Source organism: Drosophila biarmipes, chromosome 3R, assembly GCF_025231255.1.
Source record: "Drosophila biarmipes strain raj3 chromosome 3R, RU_DBia_V1.1, whole genome shotgun sequence".
Taxonomy (NCBI): domain Eukaryota; kingdom Metazoa; phylum Arthropoda; class Insecta; order Diptera; family Drosophilidae; genus Drosophila; species Drosophila biarmipes.
Window position 1 is genome coordinate 27,141,121 of NC_066616.1, and position 18,548 is coordinate 27,159,668.

Consider the following 18,548-nt stretch of genomic DNA (forward strand, 5'->3'; position numbering starts at 1 on the left):
CCAAGCTGCTTGCTGTACTGTCCACTGTGGTTGGGGCCAAACAACCTTGTGCCACTTTCCTCCTGGGAAAAGCCAAAGATCTAACGACGAGGATGCCACACCCACCGACAAACTGACTTTCCTGTCCCGCTGCATACCAGATGCAGATGCAGATGACGATGAGATGCCCAGTTGCGGCTTTCTGGCATTTTGTTTATTTTAATTAGTGGAAAAAATATGGCACAGGGCACGCAATGAAGTGCTCCACTTGGCCAACTCGCTTCAATGCGTTCCACACAGCCGCAGGTCGACGCAACAATGCAGCTTTGTTGAGCGGCAGGGCAGGAAAAGTGCACTGCGAGAAAGGAGGGAGCAAAAGTCTCCTATTAATTTAAATAAGAAAATCAGTTGTAAAATTTTATATAGAATTATTTAGCAATTAATGGTGGATTTTCTTAGCTTATGATACATTTAAATATTTTGCAAGAGACCTACATAAAAATTTTATTAAATCACAATAAGTTTGAGTAGAGATTATTTAAATTTTAAAATAATGAATATGCAAACCTATCCGAGTTCCAAATATTTAATACCTAAGCCACATAAAGTTGTAAGATTATTTCAAAATATTGACAGTACTGCCGGGCTTAGTACACCCCAATTTCCCACAGTGTGTGTCAGGCCAGGCATGAAAGATGGCAGATGCGTTAGCGTTTGTGGTCCATTCGTCCCTGTCTGCTGATGGCGATGGCGATGGTGATGCCATCCTCGAAGCCCCAGACCTCTGGACGCAGGGAGTCAACCCATTTCCCATTTCCCGTTTCCCATCTCCCACACCCAGTGCCCACACCCCGGCTATTCCTCGCCCAAGAGCACATTGTCGTAATGAGCACACCGCAATTTGTGTCGTGTGCTGCGGGCCGTTTGCCATTCATTTGGTAAAAATAACAATTAAATGTTTTCGCAGTGGCCTCTGCCCGGGAACTGGACTCGGATCTTATGTCCCGTGGTTCGGGCCAAAAATTCACTTTTGTTTTTGGCCTTGTTACCGCTCGACTGCGGCCACTGCTATGAAAATAATTGCTGTGCAAATATTCTTCTAAATTACAACATTGTGTATTTATTTTAGTTGGCCTGACGAACGGTCGCCGCCGGCGGCTCTTCGACTGAAGAGCCCTGGATTCCTGAAGAGGTCCTGCCAAGGCTAACGCAGCTTGTCAAATGCGAGAGCACGCACTGAGCGAAAAGTCGTTCAAAAATCACATAAACCTAATCTTTTTCATAGGAAAGACTTTAGAAGAACTGCTTAGGCTCCATTGATTTAATGTAAGTTCAAATATTTTAAGCTATGAGCTATACAATAATATAATATCATTAAGACAAAATATTATCGACTTCCCTTATTGAACAATAATGTAATGACTGACAATATTGTAGTAAATCTCATAAATTTAATTTCCTTTCTTTCCGTTTTTAATAAAGACATTATGAGACAGAAAATCATTGCCAAAGAGCTTGCTTCGTTGGAAATACCGATTTGATTTAGCAACTCTGCTGGCAAAAGCAACTTTAACAACGAAGATTTCCTCTTGTTTGGGTCGTTAACTTTTTCGCAATTTCTTAAATTCCTTTAAAGTCTGTTCATCCTCAGAAAGGGGCATAACAAGTACCCCCACTCGAGGGGATTCCTTGAGCTTCCCCCTTCACCGCGCTTTTAAAGACCTCAAGCAGCCAATAAAGCGGGCGACAGGTTCGCTGCCACACCTGTTTGCTTTGGCTCCCCAGCTGCTCGGCTCGCACCACTTATTATGATGATGCATTTGCGTTTGCACCACCATCGGCATCCGCAGCGTCGAGAACCCCAAAAACGGGGCAACTATAAACCCATGTGGGGCGGCAAACGAGCGCAATTTTGTTTATTTCCGGCACAAAATAAACTTTCAAGGATAAGCAAACTTTTTGGCTGCCACAGCCGCTGATGCTGATGCTGCTGCATCCTTAAGCAAATTTCATGAAATAATATTTTAGTGGCGCCAGGGGCAATATGTGAAGTCGTGGCGCACACATCCGCCTCAGCTTCCCCCTTTGCCACCAAAAAAAAATCCCCAAAACCACCAAAGACCCACCCATCAACCCACACATCACTTCCTGGCACGGCAACCGCATAATATTTTTAAGAGCATTTAGTATTTTATGCACCTCTCGTTCGCAAAAAATCTCAATTTATGCGGCTTGGGGCTTGTGTTTTTCCATTCGCTCTAATATTTATACAGCTCCCTGGCTGGCCAAACATTGCTCAAGTCTTGCAGAATTATTTATCTGTCTGCGTGTCGGTGGTCGCTAAGGTAATTAAGGTGATCCAAAAAACAGGAATGCAGTTAAATAACCTGCTCGTTACTTTCACAATGGGATACCATTAACCCTTGGTTTACGGACACTATTATGGGTTTTTAGCTAAAACTTATGGCTTAACTTGTTACGGAAAATTAGCATCTTTGTAGCAAAGCACAACGTGATTTCTTGTTTTATCGTAATATTAAGAAGGAAATCACTTTTTTAACCTTTTAAGGGGCGATTTCTCAATGTCCTATTAGGGCGCTAGGCTTCTCTTACAGAATGTTAGCATCTTGATGTCAATTTCATTTTGTACCTAATAAGAACATTTCCTCTAGTTAAGGATCTTTAGGCAAATAAAACATAGCTTGATATGTTTTTTGAAAAGGTATTTTAACTCTACAGCATAGGTTAACATGACATTGAGAAATCGGACCTTAAAAATACAGAGAAATTATAATCGCATGTCTGATATGTGAACGAGCACTCAGTTGTCACTACTCATTAGCGATGTTTTCTTGTTTACCAAGAAAATATCTGTATCTCTAGATACAATTAATTTGCAAGGGTAAACTGGGTATTTTTACTCCCTTTTTTACTGTCTCTGCTGGCAAGTTGGCTTGAATATTCAGCAACTTGACTGCTAATTCCAATGCTCCTGTGCCGTCATCATCAGCGTTGGCTGCCTCTTGAAACATTTCATTTGCTAAATGTGCGGTGTGCTGTCGCCTGAGCACCACCTTCCACCGAAAAGCCCCGAAAACCACCCAGAACCACCACCCCCCAACAACCATTGTGTAGTTCGCACCACACACTCATACAAACTTCCGCTTTTCCCCTCCTTCGGCAAATGCAACACATGGAAATTTCTCTCTGCTAATGAAGTGTGATTGAAATTTTGTTAATTTGCTCAAGTGCTGGCGTGCTTGTAGAATTTCTTATTTACATAATCTCAAGCATTTGCCATGAATTTCTAAAGATTCGCTTAATTGAATGTAGAAATAATTTGTAAGGCCTCCCGTAAAGTTGCTCGCATAATTTGCCCATTCTCTGCGAAAATCAGGAAAATCAGTTTTTGCGCTTCTAATCGGCAAAACGGCAGGAATTCTTTGAACGGCAAATGTAAGACGCAAAGTTTTCTTTCTGGCATTTTAAATTGTTTTTAATGTGAGGTTTTATTTGAAGTATCCCGTTTTTGACATGTTAAATGTTCCACATTTTAGTATCATCACTGGACCTCAAGACCATTGGCTTCCTTTCACATCCTTGTCAAATTAAATTTGACATCGCTCTATTACGCAATTTTGCGAGAGAACAAACCCGACTTTAATCGAATAAAATGCGTAAATAGAATTTGGCCAAGAGCTCGATGGAAAAGCGGAAGCAAACCGCAAATAAAAGAAGACAAAAGCCGGAATGGAGAGTGTGCAAAACACACTAATATTTTCGGAATAAAAACTAAATAAGTGCTGTGGCAAAGTATTTCATATTTTTTTAAGGTAACACACGGCAAAACGAGGAAATAAAAAACAATTACGGAAGGCTAGGGACTACAAGGACAATGCTATACCTACATATAGACACAGACTGCTATGCAGGACAGTCACGGAAATGAAGTTATTACCATTGTTGTTGGCCTGGTGAATTTACAGTGGCCGTAGAGTTTTGCGGCGAATGTTTTCTTTCTGCTTTTTTATTATTGTATTTCCTTCTGGCTGCCCATTAGGGCTCAAGGAAAGCGCCTGGGATTCGCGTTGCCCAAGGACACTCCCCTTGGTTTTGGCCATTTCCGAATTGGGTATCAAACAGTCTAGAGTGGCGCGCTGCAGCTGCTGCCGCTGACCAGGATAAATTTATAGTCAACGGAAAGGCGCGCAAATAAAATAACATTGACAATTGCCAATTGAATTTTTCAAAGAAATACTCGGCAATAGCAATGGAAATTGATTTAGGCATGCCAAGAGAATTTGCGCTTATAAATTTTAGTCGTGCATCGCATCTGAGACAAGACCGCGTTTTGCATGGCAATTGTAAGAGTTCAGCGACTGCACTTTAAGAAAAGGGCTTAATTTAGAAAGGAAAGTATGCGAAATAAACCAAATATTAAAAATACTTGGCTAAAAAAATTCTTTTTCGATTTGCTTTTTATTGAAAACCATATAAAGTAATAAATAATACATTCTTTAAACAGTTATAAATCTACTTGAATGGTACCATTAGATATTCTTATTTTTAAATTTTGATTACTATAAAATGATTTTCTATGGAAAATTGGGCTATTTAAAGTGGCCAAACTCACCTCTAAGTTCAAAAAAACTCTTCTTTTGTGGATATAAATTGGTGTTTAATTATTAATATATATTATTAAATTGTTTTTCTTATTTATTAATTTTTTGTGTGTGTATTTTTTAAACTCTTTTTCAAGGATGTCTTACCAAGATGTTGTGCGTGTATTGATTGCCCTGTGTCATATAATTCTGTGAGTGTAGCAACTGACATTGTCCATGATAAATCGCTGGCGTCCAGCATCCCAGGGCAGCTGCAACTGTGTTGAACTTGGGCTAAAGGTTAGCCGCCAACGCAGCGGCGGGCAAACAAGGAGGCAAGCGAAACAGGGACATTGCAACGGGCCATGTACGTGTTTTGGCCCAAAGCTGCAAGCCAAAGTCCTCGGCAATTGCCACGCATTACACTCGCTGCACTACAGTTACTTTTGCGGAATGCTTAATTCATGCGTGCAACTGTGGTTGCAACGTTTATGATGTGGTTATGTTGCAGCTGCATTCGGGATGTTGCTGCCGTGGCCGCTGTTGCTCTTGGATTCTGGATTCCGCTGCTGTCTTCGTCGGCGGCAGCGTGCTGGCATTGTTTGCTTGGCTGTCACACGGCGTATGCGTAATGAGCTTACGTACCTGCATGCCGTGCAGGTGTGTTGCCCCTGCTGCCCCTGCTGCCCAGGTTGCATGTGTTGCTGCCGCTGCTGTGCGTGGGCATGTGCTCATGCCACAATTAGGCATTCTGACTGTGGAATTTGCGTCCAGAGCAGACAACTGTCGAGACTACGTGATGCTGGGATGCTGTCACACAGCCCGAAAATATTGTAGATACGAACTACGGTTTACCAAAGCTTGTATGTAGATGATAGATACAATATCACATAGAGGAAATATTTATTGAAAATATTTAAAGACAAATTATACAATATTTTGAATAATTTTAATAGTAGATTAAAGCCCAACCAATTCAAATAGAAATGTAAAAACCAGTATACGAGTATTTTATATTTATTTCATAAATTAAAAAAAATAAGAAGTTTTAACGAATCAAAATAAAATTTTTTTGTTTCTTTTAATGATATATATATGTTTTTTCCAGTGCCAGCCCGCGCTTCCGCCAGCAGGTGTGCAAATTGAAAGCTTTAAAAGGCTGCGGATCGTCAGTTGTTGCAACTGCAACTGCAACTCCTGGCCGGCGGACCTTTGGTTTCGTTTGGATGACAGCTTTGCGTGCATTAACTGTCAACACTTGTCGACGGACGATTGCGTTGCAACAATTATGACAAAGTGCCGGATGAAATCCAACTTTTGGTCGTCTGGTCGACTGCCGAGCAGCCACGGCGATGCCATTACATATCAGTTAAATGATTTTCGGACCGGCTTTCACTCGAATCGATATTTCTGTAATTTTAAGTTCGCGAGACAGGCTTTTCGTAATCCCTTTCTGTGGGTACTTAAGGAAGAACAAGTAAGAGCTTAAATCTACTTAAAATATACCTTAAAATATCGAGTATCTCAACAATAAGTGTAAAATATTACTATTTTTGGGTCTGTGGAAGTTTCATTTTAAAATATATTATAGCTTAAATGTTGTACCAAACATATTATTCCATATAAATCACATTTTAATTGTTGGATTTTTTATTTTTTATTTTTTGTTTAGTTTTAGGCCAAAGGTATTTGCCTAAGGAAAAGTACTAGTTTTCTCCAGATACACTTGTTTTCCATACTTGAGAGGTGAGCAATGGCTAGTTATTGAGCCTGAGCTCTATCCTGTGGTGCCGACCGCTGCTTGTCCATTTGTTAAACTGTTGATTATGGTCCTTCGACACCGTCATCTGCATCTCCATCCCCATCCCATCAGCATCTCCATTGCAATCCGAATGGCTGGTCCCCCGGCGAGCTGGCTCACAAGTGCTTTTCCGTTTGACAGGTTGCTGATGGGCCGCAAGCCGAGCGCGTTTAAACGGCGCTTAAAGGCTGCGGCTTCTGCGGCATCTGGGAATGGAAATGGGAATGGGAATCGATCAGGGCGGCGTTTTTATCCGCGCATTTATGGCTGTTTAATTAAAGACCCGCACTCATGTGCACTACCCAGTGGCTAGTGCGGGATGTAATTTAAAATTTGCATATAGCGAAATTAAATGCAAATTACTAGAGCAAATATATACGCTGATATTTGTATGCTGCCGGCGCAAACAAGCGACATAAATGCGCAATTTCGGTTTATTAAATTACATTTAATTTTTCCAAAACAAGTACGAAATCGGTGTGTATTTAAGTATATATTACATTAGTTGTTTCTGATAATGTACACTTTCATTGAGGGAATTTATCGGCTTTTTTGCCGGGCATGTTTCTTTTTTACTGGATTACAATTAAAATAAATTATGTTTGGTAATTAGCTGGCTGGCAATTTTTGGCTTTGGAATTTATGTCGTGTAATTTCTTGTTCGGAACAGAATATTAATTAAATTTTTAGTTTTTACCAGCAATGCTTATTAGCTATCACTTTAGTTCACCCATAATTAATTTCGCCTTTGTGTTGCCCCAGCAAATTGCAATTAAATTTCATTTCCACACAGGGTGAGGTAGTCACAGAAAAAAAATGGAGAAAGGAATCCTGCGAAATTGTGTGAAAATATCAAAATCAAATTGTGTGCGTAAATAAATTGAATTTTGATTGCCGTTCGCCAGGTTTGTTGCTGCACTAACGAAGCCCCATTGTTGCCACGCCCACAAGTCCGCTCCCTTCACCGCCCACCGGGCACACAGAGAAAAAAACCCCAGTCAGTCACTCATCTAGGCTTTATTAATGACGATTTGTCAGCGGATTGCACGTAGGAGCGGCGAACAATATGCAATGCAAATTCGTGCGAAAATTTCATTTTCCCCAATTCAGTTGGCGGAATTACATAAAAACCCCACTGCGTCTCATATGTTTCTATCCAACAGTTCAGGGTATTTTTATAGAAGGAGGAATTCGGAAAAATATTCAAACTATTTTAATAGCATTTTACGGGACCTAATTTGTTTACATTTATATTCATATTTTGGTGTGAAAAATAACTGCAAATTACCAGATTAGAATTCGCAGTTAAATTTTATATGATTTTGCATAAAACAGATTCCTTTTTATATGAAAAAATCTAGTGCTAAAATTTTACCCGCCACTGCCCTTCCATATGTTCGATTTGAGGTCGAAAGTTGGAGCGTGCCGATGTTAATAAAATATTCATGGCATCAATCGGGTCCTGACACATGCCCTGGAATCAGACCGCGACAATGGCTGGCCAAATTTATGCTAATGTATGGCCTAGCTGAATTACCAAAGCCGGGAGTGGTGCCCATAAGAATGGATTCGCGTATTAAAAATCCATTTCCCTGTGCATAATCCTTAAATTGTGTCGTACAACATTTTGAACGTTTTAGTCCTGCATTTGGAGTGAAAATGGGAATGAAATCGCTGTGTTTTAAGCACTAACGAAGCAATTGTGTGACAGCAACACTGAGAGAAAATCCCATAAAAAGGGGTATTGGCTTTGACAGATTCGTTGGGCATTAAAAGTCAAATTCAAATGGCCATGGTCAAATGCCATGAACCCTGGCAGTCGAATCAAATTCGTTGGCCAATATGTCATTCCATGTGCTACTTCCCTGCTCATATGGCCCCCATTTTTCCTCTATTTCCTCCGACATTCCTCTCCATTTTCCTCCTCCTGATTTATCTCGAACGGAGAGTGGCTCCTGCTGTTGCTCCAGTGATTATGGCAATTCATTTGGTCAACTGGCCATGCCTCTTTTTGGGTTCTCAGGCCGGCCGGGCTCTGGGCCTCTGTTGGTCATTCACTTTTATGGCTATATTGGCTGGCAGCTCGGAGCGGCTATTTGGCAGGCTTCAATTAATTAATTGACCTGTAATGAGCTCCCCCAGACTGACACTGAGTGGGCACCGAGATCTCTGCATGGGGCACTCGGGTAATAAAAATGGTTTCTTATGCCCCCAGTGCCACTTGCGAGTTCCATGAATTCCGGTGTTTCTTTTTTAATATTAAGAGGAAATTATAATTAATTAAATTTGCTGACTAGTTAAAAGTTAAAAAAAACTACATTATGAAATAAATCATCTCAAATAAAGGTATTTTGTAATTTGTAGTATACTATTTTTTGGTTAATTTTTTCTGTGCCTCATAAATATTTAAAAATAATGTGCAGCAGTTTTTAGGAGCTGAACTGCCATTTGATCACCAACAGTCGGGTACTTAATTCCATCCGCCATATATTTGGATTATGTTATCATGCCGATTGCCCTATAAAGCGTATCGCATAACAATACATCATGGCCACTTCCCCTCGCCTGTACCAATTTGGTCTTTAATGCTGTGGCATAAATCATTTTTCCGCAATTCGTTTCAATTGCATAAAAGTATTTCATGCACTGCCTTCTTTTGGCTGACTTTCAGTTGGGTGTGTGTGTGTGTGTGTATAGTACATTTTTCCGGGATGGGCTTTTGGGGGGCGTGGCCAATGAGGCGGCGAGCGGAAGTGCCATCCCAGCCGCCGTTAACATGCAAGAAGCAAATGCATTTGCACAGCAGCCAGTGTCGAAAACCCAAAACCCAATACCGAACACCCAATGGCCACGGACCTCGACTCGCTTTTTGGCCCCCGGCCAGTGGAAAAGTAATGAAAAAATGCGTTTGCCAAAAAACCAACGGCAGCAGTGCGAACAGCAAACTTTGTGGCCGAGTGGAGGAGCTGATTTCTGCCCACTTATGCAGGCATCGAGGCGAGCGAGTGTGCGGCAAATAAAAACCAGTTTCAAGGCGGGCACCGCAAAAGCGGAAACGGAAATCGGAAGCTGTGCAACTGTAGAAGAAGAAGCAGCAAAAATAGGCGGCGCACAAGGACAACAGCAGGCGGGCCTGGAACGGCGATAAAAGTGTTGCAATTTATGGTCAGGCTAGATGGCGCCCAAAACTCGGTCCTCGCTTCGATTCCACAACAGCATCAGTTCGGGGATGACGGAATTCAGTAGTTGAAACTAGCTAGTAATGGCTAAAAAGTTCACATCTATGTGAAAAAATTTCCAGAACATAAAATATTAATATATTAAACATATTTCTAAGTAAAATAAGTAATGGTTTTTTTATGGTATAAAATTAAAAATAATTATATGTATCTTTTCTATTAAATTAATTTATGCATTGCTTAATTTTTTTTTTTGGTATTCCGAGCTGACAGCATTGGACTCTCTTTGTACTGTAGGAGACCTTTTAGCTATAAAAAATCGGAGTGCTCACAGCTGATTTCAGCCTTTTGGCCCTAAAAAGAGCTGGGTCCAAGAGTCCAAGTCGCGGCCAGCTTAAGTTTCTAGCTAATTGATTTTGCGATTTTATCTTTTAATGACTTTTTAGGGAAAGTACAGGGCTAAATGGTGGGCTGCTGCCCCCTGTGTATATTTGATTTTAATTGCATTATGTGGACCGGCAGTAAGGAACTGCTGCGACAGCAGCCTAAAAGTATGCAACAAAATTCTTAGCACAACTCGCTATGGCGTTTAAAACCGCGCACGAATCGCGCTAAAATCGAATTTGTCTCACTTGTCAGTGCAAAGTGATAGAGACGTTTCCTTTTCTATTTTTTCTGCACTGCAAATGCCATCAGAATGCAGCTGAGCTTGGAACTGTCATTTAAATGCCCCAGTTTAATCTGCCAAAGGACGAGTGTCTAAAATTCGATTGGAAAACCAAGAACCACAAAAGCCATTGCTGATCAGCTAAAATATGGGGATAAGCTGCACTGTTTTAGTTTTAATATAATAAATCTCGGTTGTATTATCTTTAAAAACTTTTATAAATTTTATCAATGCTTTAAAGCTTCGAAACAAAATAAAAACCTAACAGCAATCACATAATTTTAAGCCCCACACAAAAACTAGTATTAAAGATTTATTTAAGCCCTCGAAACCCCAAAGGAATAAAAAGCCACACAAAGTTGATTATTACTGCTTGTTTATTCTGGTTGAATGTTGTTTTTTTTTTTTTTTGGTTTTGTCTTGACATTGGCATATCAGTTGTTTACAATTTTATGTGTTCTTTTTTCAATCGTTTCAACGATTCACACTTTTTACTCCACTTAAACATTAAGTTGATATTCGCTTGGGTTGAAGCTAAATGCAAATGAAACATTAATATTTTATCCAATATTTTATGCATCATTAAATAATCCATTAATTAACAATTAGTCGCGTGTCTGTGTGTGTGTGTGTGAGCGCGTGGGTGTGAGTGCGAGTTCATTTAAGTGTATCCGTTCACATCATTAAAGCAAATATTTACAGTTACATAGGGTTTACGTGTGGATGTGTGAGCTTAACCGGGGAATCCCATGGACATCTCATCTGCCTCTGTGTGTGTGCGTGTGTGTAATTTAAATTGAATTCGATATAGATAAATAATGCAGTTTACGGCCGAGAGCCCCCTAATTTCCATCGCAGTTCGATAAGCCCTACACACGCTCGCCAAGTCCCTCCCAGTCCACCGAAGTCCACGTATTCCAGCCGACTGACCCCCGATTTAGCTTCCAGTAATTAGTTGGGTTAACATGGTGGCCAGGCAGATGGCCACGCCCATGCCCACCGCCCCCGTCGACCCCCGCCAGTCGCTGTGGGCCGAAGATGTTGCGAAATAGGTCTCCAAGAAGCCACGGAGTCCGGTTCCCGACGACAGCGTCACTGCAAAGGCAATCAGATGCAAGTTTACAGAGGGAAATAATGGGAGTTCAAAAATATTAATATAAAATCAAGCTTACAAATAAAAAAACTCAATAAAAAAAATTGCCTAAGACTCTAAATATTTGAGGTATCTTCCTCTAAAGAAGTTTATATATCCCACTGATTATAGCTTGATTCATTGAAACTAATTAACGTGCTATCAATATTTTTGAAACAATTACTTTTTAAATATTATTCAGTTAATTAAATAATTGTAAATATTAAGAATGATCCATAATAATATGTGGGCAAACCAATATTCCATACATAAATAAAATATTTTATATATCAGCCAGTTAATTCATATAAACAGAATTATTAACAACATTTTCTAACCAAGTTTAAATATTCAGGAATATTTTTTAATTTATAATGTGAAACACTTTTTTTAAAAATTTTTATCCTAATAAAATCATAAGTAACTATGGTTATCAGTAGTCCTAACTGCCTACTTTTTCCTTTCAGTGTCCATCGGCCTTTGGCAGTTATGCTTTTGTGGCTTACCTCTTGCCGGCACCGGATCCTTTTGCGGTGTGCCCAGCTCGATTTCCTTGTACTCCTGATAGAGATCGCCAATTTGCGCCGTACATCGCAGGACGAGTCCCCCACCGCCACCGCCTCCCTGGTGCAATGCGTTGCCATTTCCATTGCCATTACCATTCCCATTTCCATGGCCACTGAGGCCGGCCACAAAGTGAATCGCCTGCAGCTGCAGCTTCAGACTGAGCCGGGATGCAATCAGGTTGTCGACCGATCGAATGTACTGCGTTTCCTCCGTGCCGACCTGGGGTAAGATAGAAAAATAAATATTAATGGGCATGCAAAAAATATTGCATCCACTTAGAGTTTTGTGGTTTGGCTTAACAGATATATATATAAAAAATATAATAAAAAAAAAAGTGGCATTCATTAGTGTTTTGCGGTTTGGACTCACAGATATATGTGAATGAAATATAATAAAAATCATCCCTCAAGAGGACTTCCAAACCCATTTCAGATCTGAAAGCCTCTGTTTGGATAGCAAATCCCTCTTAGAGTGAGCAATCAAATCAATCCTCTGCTTTAACCACAACATTGTTGGGGTTTCTGTCATTTTGAATACTAAACGAAAGCCGCCGCTACATGAACTAAAATATGCTTTAAATTATTCATGGCGTGCTTCCAGCTGCAATTGCAGTTGCAACTGATTTTCTCTTCCGTTTCCGACGCCCTCACCCTCAGCCTTTTCGTCCTTTTACCCCTTGACCCTTCTGCAGCTACTCCCTTTTACACAAGTCAGAAAATAATGTTCCAGCATGCAGGCAGAAAGGAGAAATAACAGCAGCCAAGGGGGAAAAAGGAGAAAAAGTACTAGAGTTTCGCATTGAGTTTTGTGCAACTGCATATGAATGGCAATTTGTCGACTGTCTGCTTCTCCGACTCGCCCCCTTTTCTGTCTGTGTATGGAGTGTGCGAGTGGGGTTAATACGAGCATGTTGCACTTGCGGCCATGGCTGCTTGCCAGTTACCAATCCTTTGACCAGTTCACTGAGGAAAAATGCGTAGGACTTTGCAAATAAATTTAAAATAATTGAAACATTTTTCAAGGGTTAATATTACCAAAAATAATTTGGATAAATTTGACTGAAATGCCGCTTTTTATTTGTGAAAAAGGTTTTTGATTTATAAATTTATTGTATACGTCGAAAAAAATACTCCATACATTTAAAAATACTTGGGCAAAATTTTCCCAGTGCTTCTGAGTACTGTGCTTTTCGGCCTGGCCATGGAAATGCAGTGAGAGCTGCGAGGCAAGGAAACGGACACTGAAAGCGAACGAAACGAACGGACATGGGCATGTCATATTTTTGTTGTTGTTTGTGGCGAGTTGTTGGCTATGTTGTTGTTCTTGTTGCTGGCCATTGCCATTTAAAAACGAGTTTTCAATGTTACACACAACTATGGTAACAACAGAAACATCAAGAGACACTTATTCACTCATCCGCCTGGTTGGCTCGCTTTTCCCTCTCCAAAGTGTCCGGCATTTTGTTCGAGTGTCTGTCCATGCGAAGGCTGTTTTTTTGCCGTGCAAAACTGTTTATTTGATGCCTTTTGAGGAGCGCTGAAAATTTCATTTCCGCCATGACACCAACAGCAGCGCCTAAGCCTGACTGCTGATGTGTGTATATATTTAATGTATACTTTTGCCATGCATATGCGACACTCCTGTGCGAGCTTTCCGCTTCATTTGCCTGAGTTCTCCTTTTTTGCTTCGCTCACACAATTTCCTTTTGGCGCGAAAAGAAAACTCTAAACTGCCGTGCAATGCTTTTAGTCGCAAATGGCGCATCGTCCATTGTTGCAGTGCGAGAAAAAGATGGCGGGAAATGCAGGCGCCATTTTGAAAACGCTCGTGCTGCCATTTCCGCTCTGCTGCATGTCCTGTTGCTGATTCATCCCCACATCCGCCCCCTCACCCTTCGTCCCGCCACGCTGCAGCGGCAAAGTTCACATGACAACCTGGGCTTAACCGGGGAAAAAGATGCGCCGGAAAACTCGCTGGCAATTTAAATACAATAAATATGCATTTCATTTCCACTTACAAACTCATTTGAGCGCCATTTACTTATGCATGTATTTTGGCCCCCTTCAAGACAAAAAAGGTGTAAGATATTACGGGTTTGCGGGAATTTGGGTCAGCTAAGGGGCTGCACTGGCCAAAAAATGTGATAAAGAGTCGCTACCAAAAAAAATTACTGTCTTCTTGTATTTTTACAAAATTTATTTTAAAATATATCTCATTTTTATATTTTTTATATTTTTCTTCAACATCATGGTTGCAAAATACCTTAACTTGTATATCAATTGAAGGTAAGTATTTTACAGATTTTAAAACAAAACTAAAGAATATTTTTTCTTAGTTGTAAAACCTATTTCTCCCTGTACAGGGCCCCTCAAGGATCTCTTCCCCTTCATTTCCCCACCACTCACCCACAACATTAAAAGCAAAAGCGCTTTATTGCCGAGCGCTCGCTGGCTTTTTGTTGCTGGTCGCTCTTTTAACCCTTTTTACGAACCGAGCATCTCACCCAAGCACACACTCCCCCATTTTGTTTTGGGTTTTGTGCGTTTTTTGGCTTATCCTTTTTATTTTATTTGAATTTTATTTTTATTTTTATGCTGGCAGCGGAAAAGCCCAGACGCAGCGACATAAAAAGTCATTTTCAGTTTGCCCTGCCGCACTTCCCGTCTCTTTCTCTTCCTTGCCCCCCTGCTATCGCCGTCTCTTTCGTTTCGCCATGTGCTATCTCGCTCGGCCGATTTAATGCCGCGTAATTTACGAGACACTCTTAAGAAGCCAAGCGCTTTAATTAAGCATGTGGCTGAGGCAGCGACCCGAAAGTGAAAATACCCTCATATTTCTTGTGATTTACCTTTATGGCATCGAGTACCCGAGCCCGAACCCAATCCTGAACCCTCGACCTTCAGCCCCTGGGCAATTAAATGAGCATTTGGCATTTGCTGGCCTAAACACTTTCGTCCCAGCAAATTGTTTTCAAACAAGAAAGTTTGTTTTGGCCTGCTCCTCTAGCTGGCCAACTCTCCATTTTGATGGCCTGGCAATTAATATCGCCTTGATAATTTCTGCCTAGATGGGATTATGCAAATTGTGTGGAAAATTAATACATGCCATTCTCAGTATTAACAGTGCCAAATTGCATTTTATATATTGTGTTGTTTTCACCTAAGTATTTCTGCCTTTAATTTTCCCTCATTTTCGGACTCGCTTCTATCGATTTCACCGCGAGAGGGGCATCCATTAATCATGGGTAAGCCGAGCTTTAATTATGTCCTTAGTTTTCTGTGCTCAATAAATAATTTATCAAAAATCGATGGCCGCCCAAATCCGCACGACTAATGGCCAGACGTTGGCCCTAATCTCAACTAATTCCCCCGAATCACCCACATAAAAGAAAAACACGGGTGGCAGCTAGAAAAAATAAAGACCAACACATTTGGAGCTACTTTTCCATTAATATGACAGAAACTTTTTAACAAATTATGTGAGTCGTTAAAGTTTTTTCTCCCCTCCAGCGCAGTCGGTCATCCACATGTGGATTGTATATATATGGAGTATCTATCTCGGAGCAGAGCTTTAATCTCGAACTCAACACGTGCTGGGTCAATGCTTTCAGCTCGGAATTATTTATGGCATTGTTTTGTGTGACAGAGTATTATCCCTGGCCTTCTATCTAATTTAAAGAGCGAGAACAGCTCCGGCGCTCAGATCATAATTCAATATCAAAAAGGCATCTACCGCCCGGGCATATGAAACTAAATTGCACGGCCATTGCCAGTGAAATGGATTTGCCATCTTTTTGCTAACCCCTAGTTGTTTGCGCAGGCAACATAAACACGGTGTGCAGAGGGAAAAAATTGTGGCAGCTTATTGATAGAAAATATTTATGTTACAGGAAAATGTATCTTTCAGATACCCATGTAAAAGTATATATTTTTAGGCACCTTAGACGTAAGTTCAAACTATTGTAAATATTTTTAGGTTAAGAAATGTATCTTTCAGATAAGCATTGAATTTATGTATTTTAAGGCACTTTAGATATTAGCTAAAGCTACTAGCGACTTAATGTAGAGACTTGGAGGTTAAAGGGAAATGTATCTTTCAGATTACCATACAATATATATGTTGTAAGTGTTAAGTGTTTTATTTACCATACCCAAACCCTCTTAAAATATTTTTGGCAACAAAAAATCTTGTTCCAAATCCTTTGATATTTTCCCCCTGTGTAGACATAAAATTTTATGTGACAGACGGGGAGACGAGACCCCACTATTCGCAATCCTCAAACGCAGCGGCGTACTTTTGTCTCGGCTCTTGTCATTAGTTGGCTGCGAAGAAGTCTAGATAAAATGTTAAACGGCCTGCATGTGAGTCCTGTTTCTGGTAGCATGTGTGGGCGAGAGCCCCGAAAAGTAGACTACCGCCGACAGATATAAAACGACAGGATAACCCACACGCACACACTGAAAGTAGAAGCCAGAGAAACAAAGCAGACGGGCGGAGGAGGACACGTTATGTCTGATGATGTGGGTAGACATAATATAAAAATTTATGAAGCGTTTAATAAGTTTTCTTCTCGGTTCTTTCTTTTTTCGGTTGGTCGTGGCCCCATGCCCGCACCCTGGGAAATCGTAGAAAAGTTGAATTCGTTCAGCGGGCGTGTCAACTGAAAATTTGTTCATCTCGTAAATTCATTTAAAAACCGTTGTCCGCTGTCCATTGTCCTTTGTCCTTTGGCCATTTTGTCCACTGGCCCGTCCGGCAATTTCGTTTTTACCACAAGTTGAACGTAATTTATTTTATGTCTCGGCTATGATTATTAACATTTTCGGGCGAAAAAGGAAACAAAAAAGGATTTCGGGCTTAGGTCAAAGAATTGGGATCTGGCATTGCTTTAAACCGATTGCCGGAAGCATTTCTTTGTTGATTTATGCAACTGATTAGCGGCACTCGCAGAATTGATGCCGGAAAGGAAGCGCCTCCGAATGACTAATGATGTTGAAGCCTCTTATTGGGGCATATGCATATGAACAGTAGCTCTAAAAAAGATAGCAGCCTGCTGTTTTAAGATACTTTCTTATAAACAGTTCACAGATAATTAATAGCAGTCTTAAATCATTTTTTTATTTTTTATCGATTTTATTTAACAAACAAACTAAATGTGGTTGTCATCTGAATGAGGTACTCTCCTTTACATATAGTCATTCCATCTTTTTGGTTCTACCATTTTGACCCAAGCTGTTTGTATCTATATGTAGATGACTTGTTAGCTGAGCCCCTCCTTCACATTCTCGACATTATGATAAATGACAAAAAAGGGAAATCGCAGAATCAAATCAAAACCTTGGCACACAACCCTTTTTTTGCCTTATTGACTTCATTTTGCCCCAAAGGATATACTTCGCCCTGCGGTTTCTTGGTTGGGTTTCGACTTGAAAATTTTTAATTAAGTAGGTAAGATGAGAGCCCCTGTAATTCAGTCGCCTCGCTCTGATTAAATTACACAATATTCATAAATAAAGAACAAATTTTGCGAGGCACGTCGCAGTGGATTAAACGAAAGCCACACATGTTCCCAAAAAGGAGTGGTGGTTGCCATTATAAAGGATTTACGATGCCGTTAGGCAAGTCAAAGCTGTTTAATTAGGCAAATCCCCCACGCTCTTGGCTCAAAACATCTTGGCGCTGCCAGACATTAATTAACAATCAATGCGCGGCATGATGTAAGACATTTTAATTGCCGATTGTAAAGCGTTTTGCCCCCGAGGTCCTGCGAATTTACAGAGATCATATCCCTGGGATCTTGACACGTAATCGTATTTTATGCGCATTTATGTCTGTGATATGCTGATATGCTTTATAATAATATTACTTACGGGTATATTGTTGATGGTAAAACGAAGGTCAGCTCGAGGACGCGAGCCCAGAGTGCTGCAGTTGGCCCGCAAAACATCGCCGGGCTCATAACGCGTGTGTTCTGTAAAAAGACTGGGACGCTTTTCCGGAAATTCTGAAAATATATATAAAAAATATGAGATAAACAAGGGGTAGTTTAACAGCTCTAAAAACCTATACCTTGACCTAAGTGAACTCTGAATTTATCGTTTTAATAAGACAAAAATTATAGTTTTAATGGTTTGAAGTTTGAATATATGTCAAATATTTTTATTAAACATCTACACATTATCTTTCTAATTTTAAATATTTTCAATCAAAAGCTAAGGATGGATGCCTTTAAATCCCTATTCCCCCAACTGCACAAGTGTTTACTCAGGTCCTGGTTGGGTTCTTAATTGCTGGCAGTGGAGCGACAAGGGCGCATCTTTGGACCATTGTTCGCCGCACTTTCCAGTCACGCCTTTGCCTGCGACTAATGAGACAGGATCTGTTTGTCATTGTCAGATGCCCCTGAGTTGCCGTCAGATACTCAGATGCCCAGATACTCGGATGCGGATGCCCGGGAAGGCGGATACTCACCCACAACCTGCATATGGGCGTAGGCGGTGGCGGTGGAATAGAGCGGTGCATCCGCCGTAACCTCGCAGCTGAATTGTCCGGACAGGCTGAAGCTAACGTTGCGGATGAGCACCATGGTGGCATTCGAGCCGTTCTCCTGCGGGGAATATTC

The 18,548-nt window shown here is 40.7% G+C and overlaps 1 protein-coding gene across 1 annotated transcript in view; it reads right to left on the bottom strand.

Moving 5' to 3' along the window:
- Positions 1-10,586: 10,586 nt before the first annotated feature.
- The window catches only part of LOC108024857 (uncharacterized), a 35,860-nt gene continuing 27,898 nt past the window's right edge, over positions 10,587-18,548 (bottom strand). Inside the window, exons 4-7 of the mRNA XM_017094999.3 lie at positions 18,398-18,533; positions 17,797-17,930; positions 11,866-12,145; positions 10,587-11,322 (exon numbers count right to left, since the gene is read on the bottom strand). Coding sequence (XP_016950488.1) covers positions 11,165-11,322; positions 11,866-12,145; positions 17,797-17,930; positions 18,398-18,533 — 708 coding nt within the window. The 3' untranslated portion in view covers positions 10,587-11,164. The remainder of the gene's footprint in view (positions 11,323-11,865; positions 12,146-17,796; positions 17,931-18,397; positions 18,534-18,548) is intronic.